We start from the raw sequence: 18,658 nt of genomic DNA on the forward strand, positions 1-18,658 counted from the left end.
GCATCGTTGAAAAAAAGTTTAGGCTACTTCATGATCACAAAATATGGTGATGATCATACATGCATGTCTACCCAAGTCGGTATAGATCACCACAACCTTGACGTAAACATGATAGCCAGTACACTTTTTGGAATCGTGCGTTGTGATCCTGCATACGAGATCAAATATGTGCGAGAAAGTATTAAAGGAAAATATGGGTATGATATATCGTATGCTAAGGCATGGCAGAGTTTGAAACGCGCGGTGGAGGTAATCTATGGCACATGGGAAAGCTCTGTAACTTTTCTTCCTAAATATATGGGAGCTTTGTCGAAGTACAATCCAGGAACTATTGTAGAATGGAAGCATCTTCGACCGTATGACCATCCACATAAAATTTTGAACTTTGTATTTTGGGCCTTCAAACCATGTATAGATGGTTTCCGACATTGTCGCAACATAATCAGCGTAGACGGTACCCATATGTACACCAAATATAAGCACAAACTACTCATAGCAGTAACTTTGGATGCCAATAACCAGGTTTTACCGCTAGCATTTGCGCTCGTTGACGAAGAAAATTATGAGTCTTGGCATTGGTTCCTCAGTAATGTTGCACGACATGTTACCAGAGGGTGTAGTGGTGTGTGCCTTATATCTGATAGACATGCGGGTATAACAAGTGCAGTGCAAGATCTCCCTGATTTCAAGCCTCCTCGTGGTGTTCATCGTTTTTGTTTGAGGCATGTTTGCTCTAATTTCAACAGTAAGTTCAAAAACATTCACTTGAAAGACTTATGTTGGGAAGCAGGGATACAACACCAAGTAGCAAAATTTAATGCGACAATGGAGGCAATTAGAACAAATAATGCTGCAGCTTTCACGTATTTGTCTAACATTCCAAAAGAAAAATGGTCACTGGCTCATGATGGTGGATGGAGACGAGGGATAATGACGACAAATATGTCTGAGTGTATTAATGGTGTATTGAAAGGGGTTCGACGTCTTCCAATAACTGCAATAGTGGAGCTGACATTACAGCGATGCGTGCACTATTTCATTCAACGGCGAGCGCGAAGTGATAAGATGCTGGAAAAAAATCAACCGTGGACCGACTATGCATACTCTAAATTTGATATGTGGTCAAAAAAGTCAATTGAACATCGAGTAGTAAGATTTGACCAAAGGGATAAAACAGCATCCGTCGCGACAGGAGGAAGACCAGGTCGTCAACATCACGTACAAGCTGTCAACATTTCTACCCGTGATTGCACATGTGGTAAATTCACAATATTTGGGATTCCTTGTTCACATGTTATATGTGCAGCGAAATGGTTTGGTTTAAATCCCGCACAACTTGTACAACCATGGTTTACACTGAGCGAATACGTGAACACATACGATGGAAGATTCTACCCTATTCATGATGAACAATATTGGGATGAACCTACATTCCAATTACAACACAATACTGTTCGTCGACAAAGGAGGCAGGCTGGTAGAGATCGCACGACACGCATAAGAAATGAGATGGATCAACCATCATCGAGGGACAGACAACGTGGGAGGTAAGACATTTATAATAGCGTATTGTACCTTATTTTTACTTAATAACATGTGAGGTTATTTATGTAATTACAAAAAATTGTGTTTTAAAATTTTATATTTAAATTTATTAATAATTTTTGTACATTGCAGGTAGGTGCAGGTGACAAGATCGAGTTATGGTGCCACATAGTTATGTTTGTGACGCAGATTTTACATTGTAATAGAAGTAGTAAAAAATTGTATTCAGTGTTGTATTGTCATAAAGATGTTTTACTATCAAGTGTGTTGACTTATTTGACTTGATTTATTAATTATACTTATGTTTTCTTAGTACTATAACTTTATCCGTAAATTTATAGTAACAGAATAATAAATCACAATCACTACATTCCACACTTTTAAAAAATCAATAATAATTTGTATACACTATCCAAATTCAAATGTTGCAGTAACAACTTCAAATGAAATTAAAAAAACATACAACAATACGACGTAAGTAACTGTGCATCTCTAAATAAATAGTCAATGACGATGGTAACGATGCCCCCCAGTGCCACACGGTGGTCTTCTAATTACTCTACGTCCTCGACCTAACATCTGTTCAGCATCTCCATGCGTACTTGTTTGGGCTGCAGATGTACTGGTATCGGCAATGTTCCCACCAACGTCATACCCTTCTGTCTCAGAATATTGTTGAAATGGTATGGGCGACGTGTTAAAGGTAGGGCGACTCTCATTCATACCCGGTCGAAAATCACTTTGTAAAAATTGTGTAAAACTACCGACAAATGGAGTGTAGTAACCAGAGTCATACGATGGAAAGCTTGAAACCACAGGCGGAGTAGTGTATGCCATATTTGAAGATGATGGTCCGGGTTCAAACTCATTTCGTGTCCACATCGGTGGAGATTGCACATGACCTGGACGTGTCTGTGACATAGATGCATATGTTACGTAACCTATATTTAATACAATAACTTAAATTTACGTACATATGTAGAGAAATTGAACATGTCTTACGATAAATTGTCGGTAGTTTGCATCAACGGGATGGTAGCCCATGATGTTTGAAGGTACCACTTGCGGCGAGAGAAATATTTGTGAAATGCGATGATACCAACCAACATAGTCCACCGTGATGTCGGGTGTACCAGGAATGACATAATCCCCACCAATCACAAAACGATATCTGTCATTCCACATTTCTACAAAATCTTTGTGATATGTCGCCCAATCACAGTTATTACGACCTTGTCGCGTCAGTTTATGAAAATTATCGAAGTTAGTAGCAGGTGACGGGACACCCTGACGCATTCCAAATTGTCGGAGACACCGCTCTGGTCTATGCATCTCAACTATATGAAAATTGATCAATGCACATGCCGACCGACATAGATGAATTCTGTTTCCATCAAGAATTCCAGCAACCTCGGGGGACTCCATATCATAAACTGTCCATAGAAACTGAAGCAAATAAAATAATAAAAATATTAGCAAGTTGTTAATATAAAATTCAGACTGAATTTTTAAAATATTTAAAACTTTAAACAACTAATTTATATTTTACCTGCCCTTCTACCATCCTGTCAAGCATATCTCTCATTATACGGACCGAATGATGGGCCGTGTGTGTCCAAGAGAATCCACGTCTCCACCTGTAATTTATAAAAGCACACAATACAGTCATTAAAAGTACATAATAAAATAATACTAATAAATGTTAATTAATTCTTATTAGTACCGTGCGCCGTATGGTGGGAATGGTAGACCCTGAAGCATATCTGCAACCTGCTCTTGTGAAATAGGTACTTGTTGCGCTCTATCAGGGCAAAGAATAGTAATTCTAGACCATACCCAAATCTGGAATAACATACAACAGAAAATGTCAAAACATAAGAAAAATTAAGTACAACAAATATAACGATCGTAGAAGTGTAAAAATACCTGCAATATCTGAACAGGTCCACACAAATCGATCTTTAATCCCATTGATGTGTCGCACAACTCTCTATAAAGATATGCCAACACAGCAGAACCCCAGCTAAACGTATTCACCATTTCTATGTCTTCAAGAAATTGCAAATACATAAGTTTCACAGCAGCACCTTCGGAGTCCGGAAACATACAGCCACCAATGATCATTAATGCGACACAACGGGAATATTGTCCCACGTCCTCTTCAGTGCTTTGATCATTAATCATATTATTTAGGCAATGGTCTAGCAAAGCGGTCAGATAAAGATGTCCACCTTTAATCTGAGAAGATGTAGGCATAAAACCCAACCAAGTTGCGCAGCGCTGTTGTAAAGTATGTTTGTTGTACGCGGTATCTACACCAGTGATGGGCATGCCATCAATATTCAACCCCCAAATAAGGGCAACGTCCTGTAGGGTGATTGTTGCCTCGCCGACTGTAAGGTGAAATGTGTGTGTCTCACGACGCCATCTCTCAACAATGGCTGTAAGCAAATGATTATCATAATTTCTAATAGGACCACACTGAATGACACCATAGAAGCCCATGCGTGCTAGGCATAGGCGGACACGGAGGTGAATCCCAGCATTAAGCAATCTCCAAAGACATTTGTCAGACCGACGTGGCGGAATTAGTGCATCCATGTTTTCAGCGTTGATACTATTTGATATGTGTCTATCCCGCAAATACAACACATTATCCGTATTCTCAGCCATCTTGCAAAAAAAAATCAGTAATTAACAAATATTATATTTTTTATCAAATAAATGTAACTACGTATTACATATTCAACGAAATTTACTTGCAATTTTCGACTGTAAAAAATAAAACGTATATGTTTATGATAAATTGATAATAAAACTAATTACTGTAAATAAACTAATTTCTTTCAAATAAATAATACTTCATATTACGTAAATAATTATATTATCTTTACTTATAATAATAACATATAATTATAATAAATACAATTGTAATAAAAATAACTATACATATTCTAATTCCAATCATACAATTAATATTATAATTATTGTAATTATAATATTTATGATTACTATTATTACTGTTGTTATTACTAAAAACTAGTAAATGTGATGCGTTGATGAAGTGCTAGGTGATGCAAAAATTCTAAATTATAGTATTATAATTCCAATATTATAACTATTGTTATTAATATTGCTATTACTTAAAAATACTAGTATTAAAATTATTATAGTTATTATTATTATTACTGTTATTACTTAAAAATATTATAACTATTACTTATATTGCTATTGTGACTATTATTGCTACTGTTATAGTTTAAAATTATTGCTGGCCGAAATTATTATAGTTATTATTATAATTATTATAGTTTAAAATTATTATAGTTATTATTATTACTATTGTTATTACTTAAAAATATTATAATTAATATTATAAGTATTTTTATTACTTAAAAATAATTAATATTAAAAGTATTGTTATTACTTAAAAATACTATAATTAAAATTATTATAATTATTATTATTACTATTGTTATTACTTAAAAATATTATAACTATTGTTATTAATATTGCTATTACTTAAAAATACTAGTATTAAAATTATTATAGTTATTATTATTATTACTGTTATTACTTAAAAATATTATAACTATTACTTATATTGCTATTGTGACTATTATTGCTACTGTCAGACTTAGTAACAACACATTTGTGACTATTATTACCATTATTATTTAAAGTTAATCAGTGCAAATATAAAAATTTAAATTATTATCATTAATAGAACTAATGTAATTTAAAAAAAAACATATGTTAAAGATGTTGAACAATAATAAATATAAAAGATTACATTAAGCTAATTTTCATATTATTTATTGATTCAAGAATAAAATTCAATCAATCAAATTTAGTTCAATAAATCAACGAACAATAATAAATATATTAAACAAAAATAATAACATTACCTCGTAATATTGAGAAAAAAAATCTAAACACCGATGTTGGAAAAAAACGTCTTCGTTTGCTCGGTGATCGAAAGAAAATTGCACGTAAGGAGGAGGATTCGGTTGCTCGGTGATCGAAAGAAAATTGCTTGTAAGAGGGAGGAAACTTCGTGAGAAAATGAAAAAGAGTCATTTCATTTAAATAAGCAAGTGGGTAGTCACGGGTGTACCGGATTCATTTGAATCCGAGCTGTCCCCGTCAGAAGCCGGGACAGTCTGTCCCGGATTCAGGGACATCGTCACGGAGTCGACCAACCATATGTAAGCATGGTCCAAGTGGGTAGTCACGGGTGTACCGGATTCATTTGAATCCGAGCTGTCCCCGTCAGAAGCCGGGACAGTCTGTCCCGGATTCAGGGACAGCGTCACGGATTCAACCAACAAAATGTAAACATGGTTCAAAATTTATCAACCATAAATTATTATATGATTTAATTTTATATTTATCTATGCATATTTCATTTTCTTTATCAATAGTTTTAAAAATATTTGTACCCGTTTCGGATTACGTTCTAATATCTATATTTTCATCATCTCTCTACAAAATACATAAACATAAAAATAGTTTTAAAAAATTAAAAGAAGTGCATATCAATAAGTAAATAACATCCCTCAATAATTTGTAAAAAACAATTAATATTTTTAATAATTAATTAATAAAAAAAGGGGATGGAGCAACTCTTTTTTTTTTTTTTTTTGGGGGTTGACTCGAGGGGTCACATGCAAAGGGACTGCTCGAGTAATTTCGTCAGTTTATTCAGGTTCTTGAATGATAAAACAAACGAATTCACAGGCTGCAAACCCCCAACAAAAAACAAGGGGGGCTGCAGTGTCAGCTAACTTGGAAGGCAGCCGTTCCAATTTCCAATTATTAATGCAAATTATTTATTTATTTTTTATATAATTTTTTAAAAAACAAAACCCATAAAGCTGTGATGCACCGTGCCTTTTCAAAATAAATTTATCGAGACCAATGAAATCGTAATCGTTATTTGGCTGAATAATGATACCGCGAATCGTACATGGTTTCAATTATTTAATAAAACTAGTAACTTGTATAATATTTTTTTATAATTAATTTAATTTATATTCGAATAGAAATAATATGATAATAACAAAAAATAATGAAACACTATACTATTATTTGAAATAAATATATATAAATAAATATCATATCATAATTGTTAAAATCAACAAATGACTAAATTATAATTTGAAATAGCTTAAAAATTAAAAAGACAGAGAGATTAACTATAATTTGAAATAATGAAATAAAAGAAACCATAAAAAAGATGGAGAAAAACTAAACTACAATATGAAGTAATGAAAATTAAGATTTGCGTAACCTTGAATCCGCAAAGCCTGTGTAAAATAAGGGAAAATGGATTTTAAAAATTAAAAAAAAAATTGATTTTTTGTTGTTGCGGGGAGGGATTTGATAATTTAAGTTTCGGACCTGATCGTTCACAAACAAACTAGAACATGAAATTGTCCAAGATAATGATCGATTCTTCACACATTATTTCAAAACAAGAATCATCCTCCTTCATAATTATAACAATGAATATTCATACTCGACCATAATGAGAATATAAAATTCTCAAGAATTTGGCAAATAAGCGAACGGGTAGAGTGGCACCCACTCAAATCTCTTCATCTCATATTCGATGTATACATATGAATGATAAGTGTCAATAAAATTATTTTAAATTTATTTAGTAGACAAAGAGACACTTGCCCTTCATACATATACATATAATAATATAAAATGAAACAATGTTAAGAGAAGATGATTCATCTAACATTGGGGGCACCATATTCAACTTTGGCAAAAGGTAAAGAATGACTCAAGCAACAATAGGTTCAGTAGCTTTCCTCAGCCATTCAATCTCGGAAGTGTTCAAATATGGTGCCAGAATCTCCCTACATCTGGAATGGTAGTTGTTCAACCATTCGATTTCTTCGGGCACAAGGAGGCTCACATCTATCAGCTTGCTTTGATATGGTGCCTGAAAGTAGAAAGCTTCGTATATCAGCAAAGAAGGAAAAGCCGATATCTTGGAACGGAATCAAGTCACAAGAACAAGACGTACATACACAAGACATAAGATACAAAGCTGAAATCTTTACCCATGTGATATGCTCGAATTGTAAGTAGCCCTTGTCGCCAAAATTGAACTTTGTATCAGCCTCTTTAACTATTAGCACATTCTCCAGTCTAACACCAAATTTTCCGTCCTCATAATAACCGGGTTCTGTAAAAACAATTTCATTAATCAAATCTCAAGTCAAGAATGAAAGGTGTACCAAATTTAGGAAAATTCCATCAAGCACAATTGGGAACAATCCACAACTTCTGGCCATTTTAAATTTAGGAAAATTCCATCAAGCACAATTGGGAACAATCCACAACTTCTGGCCTTGAAAATGGCTATTCAAGCAACCCTAGTATAGCAAGCGCTACAAAATCATTCACCAATAGAAGAACACTGTCCTTGCCTTACAAAAAGGAACATAGCCTCAACTTTTTGACAACTAACGTTACACTCATTTTCAAGAAAAATATCAAGTGCTGAAGACAGCTGAGACACAATATGCAGTGTAGACCGTCACAGAAGTGATGTCATGCAAATAATTGATATCAAGAGACAATAGCCGAGAACTAAAAGGCCTGACATCATACCATTCTTAATTTTCCATCGATAATCACCTAGGTGGTTTAAAATTTGGTTTTAGTTGCTCAGGATAAAAGGACAAAAATCAACTGAATCAGAGAAACCATTGACATACCATCTGTCACAGCCATCGAAGGTTGTAATGGCACGTTCCGTGCAGCTGGCCTGAAGCTAATCTGATGAGGCCCTACAAAAAGCAGATATGAAGAGGGATTAGATTCAGCTATCTGGTTCATTCTTATCGTCCTACACAAGTAATCTATATATTTAAAAATTAAAAATGACGGCACCAGCTTGTTTTACATTATATAAGTAGATGTTCAATGCCCGTGAAATCCACTTCACGTCCATGCACAAAATACTATGAATTAACCTGTTTGATATGGAGTTCCTCGAAATAGGAAACATATATAAAGTAATTATAGTATAAAGCTTATTTTATTGTATGTATTTTCACGTTTCTCTATTTCTGTAATGGAGTGAGAAGTGGACGTGTCAGAACTCTATCCTAAAAACCAAAAACACTAAAAACAACTTTATGGGTTCCCCCTGGAACCCCCAATCTGTCTCATGAAGCAGGCTGGCTTACTTATCCTCTGTGAATGTATGGATGAGAAATTCGACTATACCCTCTCGTACTTAAAATTTACATGGCCAAAGTGAAATAGTGTTATACTCTTGATATTTTTCCTAAATAACAAAATTATATACAATGTTCAAAACAAATTATAAGTTGTTTCAGAGCTCATACTCTCTCAAAATGTGTGGTAATTTTTTTAGAAAATAGCTTATAAACTGCAAAAATAAGTTGTTTTAAAAAAAATTGAGTTACCCAATTTTACTTTTTAAGATCTTATTTGAACATTCTTGAAGACCAAATTATCCTTATTTTATCATATCTCAAATCTTTGTATTTATTAATTCATTTATTATTATAATAATTAATGATATTATTATAACGGCAAATTAGAATAACATTCATCCGTCAAAGTTTGTTTTAGAATTCAGTCCCTCTCAAATATAATTTGTTAATTGATACCTGACAATAACCAAGCTATAGTTTTCACTCCCTAGAAAACCCATTTTACGTTTTTACCCTTTGTTATTAATTCACCCAATTTGAGAACCAATTGCTCCATTGTTGGTAAAATTTTTGTTGGAGAACACCTTGAGTAACCTTCTTTTACAGTTGGTTCAATATCTCCATCGTTATCATCTGTATTTTTTTTAGTATTCGTCATTTCTAATTCACATAAAAAAAAAAGTACAATGTTAGAGCCGTGAAATAATTTGGCAATGTTACAAATATCAAATAACTCACAAAAAGTCAGTAATATGACAGGAATATATAGACAACTAATCAGAAAAATTATTCGGTAAAAACATGAATAACTCACTAAATTAGACAAATAATTCGGTAAAATTAAATCAATATCAAAACAAACTCTAAAGGCATAATATCGTTCAGATTAAATCAATATTAAAACAAACTCATAATCAATAAAAGCAGTATGATCACTACTGCCAACCGTGACTAGATTTTTGTTGACTACTCGAAAATCAATTATTTTCATAGATATTTTAATATTCAAAAGACAAAAGTAAGTATCTGGAAATTCAAATTAGGTACATTAAAGGTCAAAATAAATACTTACTCGAAACAAAATCATAACAATAAAACACAATCGGCTGAATTGCTTCTCACAACTAAAACAAATCATCAAACACGTAAAATGCATGACATGTGACCAACAATAGACTCATATTAATGATAACACAGATCCGCTATTTGCTTGACCATATAGGTTCAACACAAATCTCTCAAGAATTCTAAATAAGTAGCTAGGTTGAACAACAACACTCTCACATTCATTACTCACAGATAAAAACGATAAATGTGGAAAAGATCGGGATATCATTTTTCTATAAATTGAATTTCATACTCATTTAAACTTACTTTCAAAATAACTAAAACACAATCGGAATAAGAGCCTGATCTTTACCTTCAATCACCTTTTTCAAGCCAGAAAGAAGGATGATAGATCGGGCCGATGGATTTGGTTGAGGGGCGGAGAAAATTATTTGGGACGATGGATTTGGTTGAAGGAGAATATATTTACGTAAATAACAAAGGGTAAAAACGTAAAATGAGTTTTGTAGAGAGTGAAAACTATAGTTTGGTTATTGTCAGGTATCAATTCACAGATTATATTTGAGAGGGACTGAATTCTAAAACAAACTTTGACATATGAATTTCACTCTAATTTGCCCTTATTATAACATTGATTTTTATTAATATATAATTACAATAATTATTTTAATAAGTTTTATTATAATTATTATTATGAGTAATATTATTGTAATTATTACGAGTAATAATAAGTAATAAATAGCATTAAATTTAGTAACTAATAATTACAATTATAATTACATGTTATAAATTAAATTATAATTAAAATTAAAATAATTAAATATTAACATTCTTATAATACCTCTTCATTTTGACAAAAACTGAAGTCTGGCCACACGGTATTTACCAAATGTGTTGATATAAAGAAAATTATTGATCAAAAACCTTTCTGCAATTTCAGTGGTACAAGTATAAAAAAAATTTAGCAAAGAAAACATGCAGGGAAAAAATTAAGCTGAGAGACTGAAGAATCATGACAAAACAACCTAAACTTACCTTCATGAACATTTAGGAAAGACCCAATTCCATGGCCAGTGCCATGCCTGTAATCAAGACCATCTTTCCACAACGGAAGTCGTGCTAGAATATCAAGAACATGACCTGGAAACGAGAAATATCTGTCATGACTGCCAATGCTTGGGTTACTTGGCAAGAAAATAATCTAGTCCTAACTTCTGAAGCCTGCCCGATCTCTTCAAAAAGCATGTAATAAAATGAGATTTTTAATGTTAATATCAATCTTTACCTGTTGTTCCATTTGGAAATTTAGCATTTCCCAATCCGATATGGCCCTTGAGAACCTGCAATACAGGATTTAAATATACTGTGGCATGAATTAATGTTATAGCTTTTGAACTCGAAGTGAAGAGCGATAAATAAAAGTATTAATTCTTATACAAGGTAATACTTGAATATCTGGAGATGAAGAATCAACTAAGAGCATCCTTCAGCTTGAATTGAAGAGTAAAGAAATAAAACCATAAAATAGTTATACAGGTGATGACATTGTCAACAAAATGGACACCAGGATACACAAGGTAAAGTTAACTTTCTTGGAAAAAGATTGGGCTTGAAATGTACAGCCGCGAGTCACAAATGTCTTGAGCGCAATTAAGAAGGATAATGACTAAACATATGTGTCTATGATTACTTGAAATACATTCTATGCAAATTTTGGGCTGCGATAATTCCTAAGGGTCCATGTGTGGTTTAAAAATATATCACTGATGCTTTACGGCTTATGTTATTCTTGTCTTTTTTCTTACCAGCACAAAATGTGGAGTTCTATGGTTTGTATTCATAATAAAATAGGGAATTCAGACTATAGGAGTATCCAACATGTCAGACTCCTTATGTGTTACATCATACATGGATCAGAGCCAAATAACACTTCCCTATTTCTGAATTCCATTATTGATCTCGTAACAGCCCCCATTTTATGGTTAAATTTTCTTTGCAGGACATCAAAAAAATTATGACCAGATAAAAATATCAGGTTGATTAAGTCATGTAAACTATGTTGCAGAAGCAAGAGGTTTCAGCATACTGTTCATGCATGCTTCTTACCAATTTCCCAAGCCTAGTTACTGTTCTAGTCAAAGGGTAAAAGAGGAACTCAAATTCACTAATTTGTTGAAATCGTAACAGAAGGTAAAGGTCACCATCATACATATATGCACATACGAGATCCATATATATATTTCATGAAAACAGACTGAAATTTTCTCATGTTTTAAGCACATGTAGAATAAACCAATGAAACAAAGAAACACCACATACCGCTGAATAACTTGCTTTCTCATGTGCTGTAGGTTTTCCAAAATGTACCGTTCGAGTTATGTCAGTTGTTCCATCTAGATACTTTAGAGATACCATATTAATTTAAACCAAGGAAATCAACTTGAAAAAAAAATAAGGATGAAGGTTTTATGAAAAGAATAAGACAATTTTAAAACAGAAGAAAAAAAGACAGCTCATTTACACACCTGCGCTCCTGAATCAAACAAGTACATACTTTTTGGATCAAGTTCGGCACATGTTTCTGCCTCTGGACAATAATGGATAATTGCTCCATTAGGACCAACTGATGAAATGGTCGGAAAACTCAATCCCCTAAAATGCTGTTGATAAAAAAAACACAAAATATAAATAGAAAGATCTGAAGTTAGCAGCGTGTACAACTTTAGTTATTCCTCTTTGCCACTAAACTGTCCTGTGCACATAATATCTACGAGGAGTCTGCATTTATCCATTGTAGATGGAGATAAATGATACACAAACCCATGGAACTACTAAATAGTCCAACGTGAAAATTGGTATTCTTTATTGTATGAAATGCCGGGGAAGGCAAAAAACAAAAACAATACCTCTTTAGATGCGCGAAACTCCTCTAGTTTATCACTTACAGACACTTCAGTCAGCTTTGTTTTTTTCCTGTAAGTATTGTAAATAGAAACACTGGTGTAAGAATAGTTGATAGGTAATGCGTGTCCAGTCAAATAATAATACATAGCCAATTTGTTAAAAAAAAATCCTTAGTCATTAGTACTCTATAAAAGTCTATAAGCTGGTGTGGTGACACAACATATTTCTTTCCATAAATTTACTGTAAAAGCTCAAAGTATTTATCTCGTAAGGTGCTTCCATTAAATAATATACACCTGGATATAGAACTTCTTCAACTTCAAATTGGATGCCCACACAATATTTAAGTTCGTCTAAATTTTAACCCTTTCAGAGAAAAGTGTGCTCTTCAGGTCTACATCTCAAAGAAAAAAGACGATGACAAAAGGTAGGTTGGCACCAGCTATGCAGCAGAAGAAAAGGAAAAAATTAATGCATTACTTGCAAATACTTTTAAGCATAATCCAGTTTTATCATTACACGACATGCTTAGTTCTACTAGAAGTGCCGATATCCTTGACAGAGATTCTTCAAGAAGATTACATGTTTCATTGTTTTGATATTCTTTTAAGCTGTCTTAGATTGAAAAGTTAGGCAGTGAAATTGGAATTATAAAGCTTAAGCTTCAAGCTATAGTACAACATTGGGATCCAGCAGCTGTCGGACAATATCCATGTTAGCCTAAAATGGTCAGCGTAAATCTGACAATCACGACAGCATGTTAAATGAAGTGAAAAAGAAATGAAGAGAGGGACCAGCAAATGATCAACAGCAGGTTCAGAGAAAAAGTTGCCTAGGTTGAAACTAATGCCCAGGTGAGGAGAAACATATTTACAAAGAATTAACTTGATAGTTTATGCTAGGCAATGGAAAAACAAACTTACAATTGATGCTTCTTGTTGATATCACTTTCCAGAAAGTAACCAGAAGCACCATAAATATCCTGCATCTGAAGGCACACAGAAACATGTAATCAACATATATCAGTAGGTTGTTTAATGATAAAAGGTCCTGGAAACTCTTGCTTTCAACCAAAAAGCATACATGTATCACATATATCAGATTCAGAAGCAATCACATGCAATCAAATCACAATCGGAGATTTTCTGTGTATGCTTGGAGGCAATTCCATTTAACCAGCTCTTCTTCACCAATGAAATTCTCATTATATTTAAGAGAGAGTACCAGTTTGACCATCATTATCAGCTGAAAATCACGCAAAGCTTGTGGACCAGGAAAATAATAAATGGTCGGAAAATTTCCGAGAGTAGAAATAAATTGAATTGATAGTTGCATTATCATATAAGGCACAACTCTTGTGAACATTCCTATTTTTTCATTTCAAAGCAACAGTCAACAGTACAAAATATGCTGTCATCTTTCTCATGAGTGTCATCTCATGTCATAGAAGCATGAAATTCGACTTTTATAGTACCACGGAGAGAGCAGAGAACAAGTCCTAAGAACACAAGTTAGAAAGTCCAAAAATTTTCTACAGGTACCAAATACATTTATTTTGTGCATTCTCACTTTTCAAAAACAATTCTTTACACACACAGCACTCTTGGACATTCACGCTAAATTTAGGGAGCAGATCAGGATCACATCAATGCATCGATACATGGCCATAAGGTGCATGTGTAAATTTAAGAATATGCCTATGATATTTTCTTTCTCCAACTTAATGATTTTTCCCCAAGCTAAAACTATTTTTGACACTTCAACATATACACTGCTTTGCAGATGAGGATTCCAATATAAAACTAGCCAAAAATCTCCAGCTTTCGTAGTCATTAAAGCAGGGTTTCATCAAATTCAATTGTAATTCTGATTTCCTCTCAAGAGTAGGAAAATGGAGATAAAGCATAATGATTCACATCAGAGTAGTACAATAAACACAATCCTGTGACACAGAACAAAACCTATTATATCCAACCTACTATAGTTCTGAATATACCTTATTGTCTAGCCAAGCTAGGTATTGCACAACAGCGGCTCCATCCCGAACGTGTGCATTCTTCAATCCTTCCATCTCAACAGGATTCTGGGAAAATATGTGTAAGAGATACAGTTCACAGATATCAATGCCAATTAACAACTAAAACATTGAAGCTTATTAATTAAAAAGACAAAGATAGCTTTCAGAACGTCATGAGATACATAAAAATATTCATTAAATCATTTCTCTGTACACCTAAATCCCAATTTTCCATTTCACAGCAACATTCCAATAACATATGAAGAAAAAGAAGTCCTATATATTAGGAGGGAAAAGAAAGCACAGATCCAAAACAGAAATATTGATGAAAACATTAGAGCCTCCATGAAAATCAATTCATTTATCAGAAACAAAGTTAAATCTGCGGAACTAAGCATTCTCCTTTCTAAATATGATAGTAAGGCATTGAAACATCAATCAAAAATCTTGATGGAATATCTATCTCGAATAGAAAATGTTTCTTCATTAGATTTCCTGGATCACCATACTTTTTTTGGCTGTAGTGCTATGTGCAATTACAATGAGGACGATAGAAAATGCTTGTTCCTTATTTCAATGAACTTAGCATGATATTGCCAATAAATTAACTTTTCGAGTTCCCCTGATTGGAAAACCGGATAATATCATGAGATCTCCAACTATATAAGACAGTGAATCATTCACACGTTTCCAAGTCAAGTAATCAACACTGACGACATTTATCAAAAGTAGAAGAGTTATATGCAAATCAACAATTCATCCACTTAGAAGTTCAACCCATGGAAAAATAAAATTAACAAATGTAGTTCCCTCTGATACTAGAACAACAATGCAAAACAAGTAGTAGGGGAGCGGACTCTAAATCTCTACTAGATCCACGGGACTCAATACATGCCCTAAATACCATTACAACTTCGAGAACTTCGAAAACTTTAGATATGGTTCAGAACAGTCATATTACTTCAAGGACAACAATCACAGAAGAGGGGTGTTATAGAGAAGTTATACCTTCAAGGCTTTTGCAAGAGCTAAAGGCGATGACTGCTGGAAAACCTTGTCCATGTTTAGTTTTGAATACAATGCAAAGCAACATGCACCAGGATCGACCCATATGAGGTCATTAACACTCTCTTCTGCAGAATTATCACTCATTATCATCCCAGAATTGTCTTTATTATTGTCCAGGTTATATGAATTTTCATGATCAGATACTTTGTTTGAACGGGCGGAAGTAAGTTCATCAGATGCAAGTAAGACAACATCAGAGCTTACTGCACCGTAATCCCGCACTTCAACACCATTTTTCTCCATATATGAGATAACCTGTAAACATAGAATTTGAGACCAACAGATCAACAAATAAAGAAATGATCATGCACCAAGTTCTAACCTCAGCAGACAACTTTCTCCTGTCCACATAAAAGAAAGCCGAAGCCAAAGTTACTATAGCAAATGCATGAACAACAGGACAATAGGAAACATCAGCACCACGAATGTTGTACAACCAAGCCACCTGAGATAGTAATCATCAAAAGTAAGATCAAATAGAAATCTCTGGAATTTAGATTAAACAAAGGAATAATTGAGTGATGATATGGTGTTATATCATAGACTCGCCTCATCTAATGCTGTGAGTATCATAGCACGAGCTCTTTCAGGCACAAACTTTTCCCTCAAATCCTTTAATTTATCTTCAACAGAACGACCAGAAAATTCAAGTGGATGCACAACAACAGGATTTATTTCAGGTGGTGGCCTACTTGTCCAAACTTCATCTACTAAGTTTGATATCGTTGGAATCAGCTTCTGTTGTTTCTTAGCAAAAGCACGCTCCCATTTCTGCGCTGTGTCGACTGACACACACCAAGGATCAACACCAATAGCTGCATCTTTTGGTAGATTCTAGCAGTTCCCAAGAATTTTAATCAACACAGACAAGGAACATGGCAATCAAATTCAAAACAAGATCAACCGAAGCTAAGCTCTATTTACGACACAAACAGCTTAAGAACTATAATTTTCACAAATTTATGACAAAAATACGAAAGTCTAGTTCAGATAAAAGAAAATTTTATTAAATTCTTAAATGCAGCATGCTAGGAAATATAAAAAGAAGAGACTTATATAAATGTGAGGAGTTAAATAAAGCTAAAAGGTTGCATAATGCCTAACAGTCTTTTGAGATGGGATCTATACAAAGAAAAATAGTAATCATGCAATAGAGTTATCAGCATTAATGGCTGCAGATCTGAATGTTATTGAGAATAAGAAAGTAACCCATGCCTGAAGGATTGATCTTTTGGAGTAGAATTTGGAAGAGCATAAATAATAAATTATGTGTTTATCTTGAATCTTCTTTTAGTCATTAAAAGCATACCAAATCCATTCAGAACCTTTACTACATTATGGTGTTAGAGGCCACTGGAGATAGATAGAAGATGAAAATATGCATGTGATCTCAATTCAATCCTTGTCAGTAGTTTGCATGCCTGAGTAAGTTTACACAATAAAATTCATAGATAGATTGAGGATTGCTTCTTAAATAATTAAATAGATATTCAGACAGCTGATGATTAGTAATATGTGACCAAAAAGTAAAGAAAACTCACATCAGCCATCCAGATGTCAACAGTTGGGTCTTCTCCCATACGCATTAGCTTCCACTGACAGTTTAGTTGTTTTTCCGCCTGCAAAAAGTACCGCCCATCTGTCCAAAGTAGCGCCTCACTTGCAGTTATAAGTGCTAAACCTACAATATATTGAGATTTGACAAAATACATTACATTAGATTCAAGTAGATGGCCGCCAACAGAGCACAGATTCCTATAAACTAATCATGGATCAACATGCACCCTCCTCTTAACTTGCCAAACTAGGGGAAGTACACATAATATTACTTGAATTTGGAAAATAGACATGTAATTTTACATTATCTGATTGTTTGTAAATTATCCATGCACGGAATGGTATACTGCATCTAACAACTAACGCAATGGCAATGCTTCAAAGAAACAAACTAGTCAAAACAACAAGGCGACCGAATCCTGAAAAGTAGCAGCAAGATAATACATTTATCTCTTATACATGTAAAGAAAAACCCAAAATGATAAAGAAAAACCCAACCACACGTGAATTGATTAAGAGAAAAAAAAACACACAAACCCGCACTGCCGGTGAATCCAGACACGAATGCCCTTCGTTTGTCCCGCTTAGATACATACTCGCTCTGCCAAATCAATAATCGATCGATCACGAACATAACAAAATAATAAAAATAATCATAAACTCTATAAGCAACAAAATAATTGGAAACAGAAACAGAGACAGTAAATACGTCCAACACATCAAAACGAACATAGATAACAGTAATTGATCTACTTATCGACACTTAAATTGATGCGTAAATGATCAACAGACAAAGAAACCTGGTGATAATCTTCAGAAGGAACGACTAAAGCGTCGAGGGGCGGCGAATGGGCGGCCATTAAAGACCTAAGAGATAGCAGTGTTTCTTCCGCCATACCTGTTCTCTCGCTCCCGTAGAATCCGTTGAATCTTTGTACTTGTACGAGACTAGACTAACTGGAGCTCTGCTTGAGACATTTAAAGATGCGATTTATGATCGGACCGGGAAGTGCGGGAAGGATAAGGCAAAAATGCGATTTCCTCCCATTTTTTTTTAATGATATGATATGATTAGAGTTGTCTAGTGGGCTTAGCTCGCGCTCCCCTGCAACTCACCATTAAGTGGGCCGGCGTCGGGCCAAGCCACCTAATGGTTAGTTGAGAATTAGCCCAATCTATCTTGGATTGTCCGTTAGGCGGAATAGTCCGTCAATACATATTTTTTTAAAAAAAAAACTAAAAAATATAACGAAAAAACATTAATTAAATAGTTCGATACAATATTAAAATAACA

General features: G+C 33.8%; 3 protein-coding genes across 7 annotated transcripts; 1 reads left to right on the top strand and 2 right to left on the bottom strand.

Annotated features, from left to right (window-relative positions):
• Positions 1 to 190: 190 nt before the first annotated feature.
• On the bottom strand, positions 191 to 18,398 carry LOC140976267 (aminopeptidase P1-like). Of its 4 annotated transcripts, none has more exons than XM_073440284.1 (16): positions 18,165 to 18,398; positions 17,902 to 17,965; positions 17,349 to 17,488; positions 16,357 to 16,641; positions 16,130 to 16,252; positions 15,748 to 16,062; positions 14,719 to 14,805; positions 13,646 to 13,710; positions 12,725 to 12,791; positions 12,344 to 12,478; positions 12,138 to 12,218; positions 11,104 to 11,158; positions 10,854 to 10,958; positions 8,283 to 8,354; positions 7,623 to 7,747; positions 7,115 to 7,501 (listed from the first exon to the last, which is right to left on the bottom strand). In XM_073440284.1, the coding sequence occupies exons 1-16, from the start codon at positions 18,258 to 18,260 to the stop codon at positions 7,340 to 7,342; spliced, it is 1,977 nt and encodes a 658-aa protein (XP_073296385.1). In that variant the 5' UTR covers positions 18,261 to 18,398; the 3' UTR covers positions 7,115 to 7,339. The 4 variants fall into 4 exon arrangements, with proteins under 4 accessions (XP_073296389.1, XP_073296385.1, XP_073296387.1 ...); XM_073440286.1 differs by having other exon boundaries at positions 17,349 to 17,482; positions 17,896 to 17,965; XM_073440288.1 differs by lacking the exons at positions 7,115 to 7,501; positions 7,623 to 7,747 and adding an exon at positions 191 to 525.
• On the top strand, positions 532 to 1,759 carry LOC140976268 (uncharacterized). The gene is made up of 2 exons (XM_073440289.1): positions 532 to 1,547; positions 1,678 to 1,759. Exons 1-2 carry the CDS (start codon positions 826 to 828, stop codon positions 1,679 to 1,681), a joined length of 726 nt encoding a protein of 241 aa, XP_073296390.1. The 5' UTR covers positions 532 to 825; the 3' UTR covers positions 1,682 to 1,759.
• On the bottom strand, positions 1,997 to 4,309 carry LOC140977511 (serine/threonine-protein phosphatase 7 long form homolog). Of its 2 annotated transcripts, none has more exons than XM_073442254.1 (5): positions 3,472 to 4,309; positions 3,269 to 3,387; positions 3,140 to 3,182; positions 2,548 to 2,991; positions 1,997 to 2,457 (listed from the first exon to the last, which is right to left on the bottom strand). In XM_073442254.1, exons 1-5 carry the CDS (start codon positions 4,216 to 4,218, stop codon positions 2,050 to 2,052), a joined length of 1,761 nt encoding a protein of 586 aa, XP_073298355.1. In that variant the 5' UTR covers positions 4,219 to 4,309; the 3' UTR covers positions 1,997 to 2,049. The 2 variants fall into 2 exon arrangements, with proteins under 2 accessions (XP_073298355.1, XP_073298354.1); XM_073442253.1 differs by having other exon boundaries at positions 1,998 to 2,457; positions 3,095 to 3,182; positions 3,472 to 4,307.
• Positions 18,399 to 18,658: the final 260 nt, after the last annotated feature.

This window comes from Primulina huaijiensis, chromosome 5, assembly GCF_012295235.1.
Source record: "Primulina huaijiensis isolate GDHJ02 chromosome 5, ASM1229523v2, whole genome shotgun sequence".
Taxonomy (NCBI): Eukaryota; Viridiplantae; Streptophyta; class Magnoliopsida; order Lamiales; family Gesneriaceae; genus Primulina; species Primulina huaijiensis.

Bases quoted from the DNA above. Each gene is read 5' to 3' on its own strand.
- LOC140976268 (XM_073440289.1), top strand. From the start codon at position 826: ATGGAGGCAATTAGAACAAATAATGCTGCAGCTTTCACGTATTTGTCT.
- LOC140977511 (XM_073442253.1), bottom strand. From the start codon at position 4,218: ATGGCTGAGAATACGGATAATGTGTTGTATTTGCGGGATAGACACATA. The intron at 3,183-3,268 runs GTACTAATAAGA...TATAAATTACAG, and splicing joins TTCCCACCATACGGCGCACG to GTGGAGACGTGGATTCTCTT. The intron at 2,458-2,547 runs GTAAGACATGTT...TCTATGTCACAG, and splicing joins CAAACTACCGACAATTTATC to ACACGTCCAGGTCATGTGCA.
- LOC140976267 (XM_073440284.1), bottom strand. From the start codon at position 18,260: ATGGCGGAAGAAACACTGCTATCTCTTAGGTCTTTAATGGCCGCCCAT. The intron at 17,489-17,901 runs GTTTGTGTGTTT...AATATATTGTAG, and splicing joins TGGATTCACCGGCAGTGCGG to GTTTAGCACTTATAACTGCA. The intron at 12,792-13,645 runs GTAAGTTTGTTT...CAATACTTACAG, and splicing joins ATCAACAAGAAGCATCAATT to GAAAAAAACAAAGCTGACTG.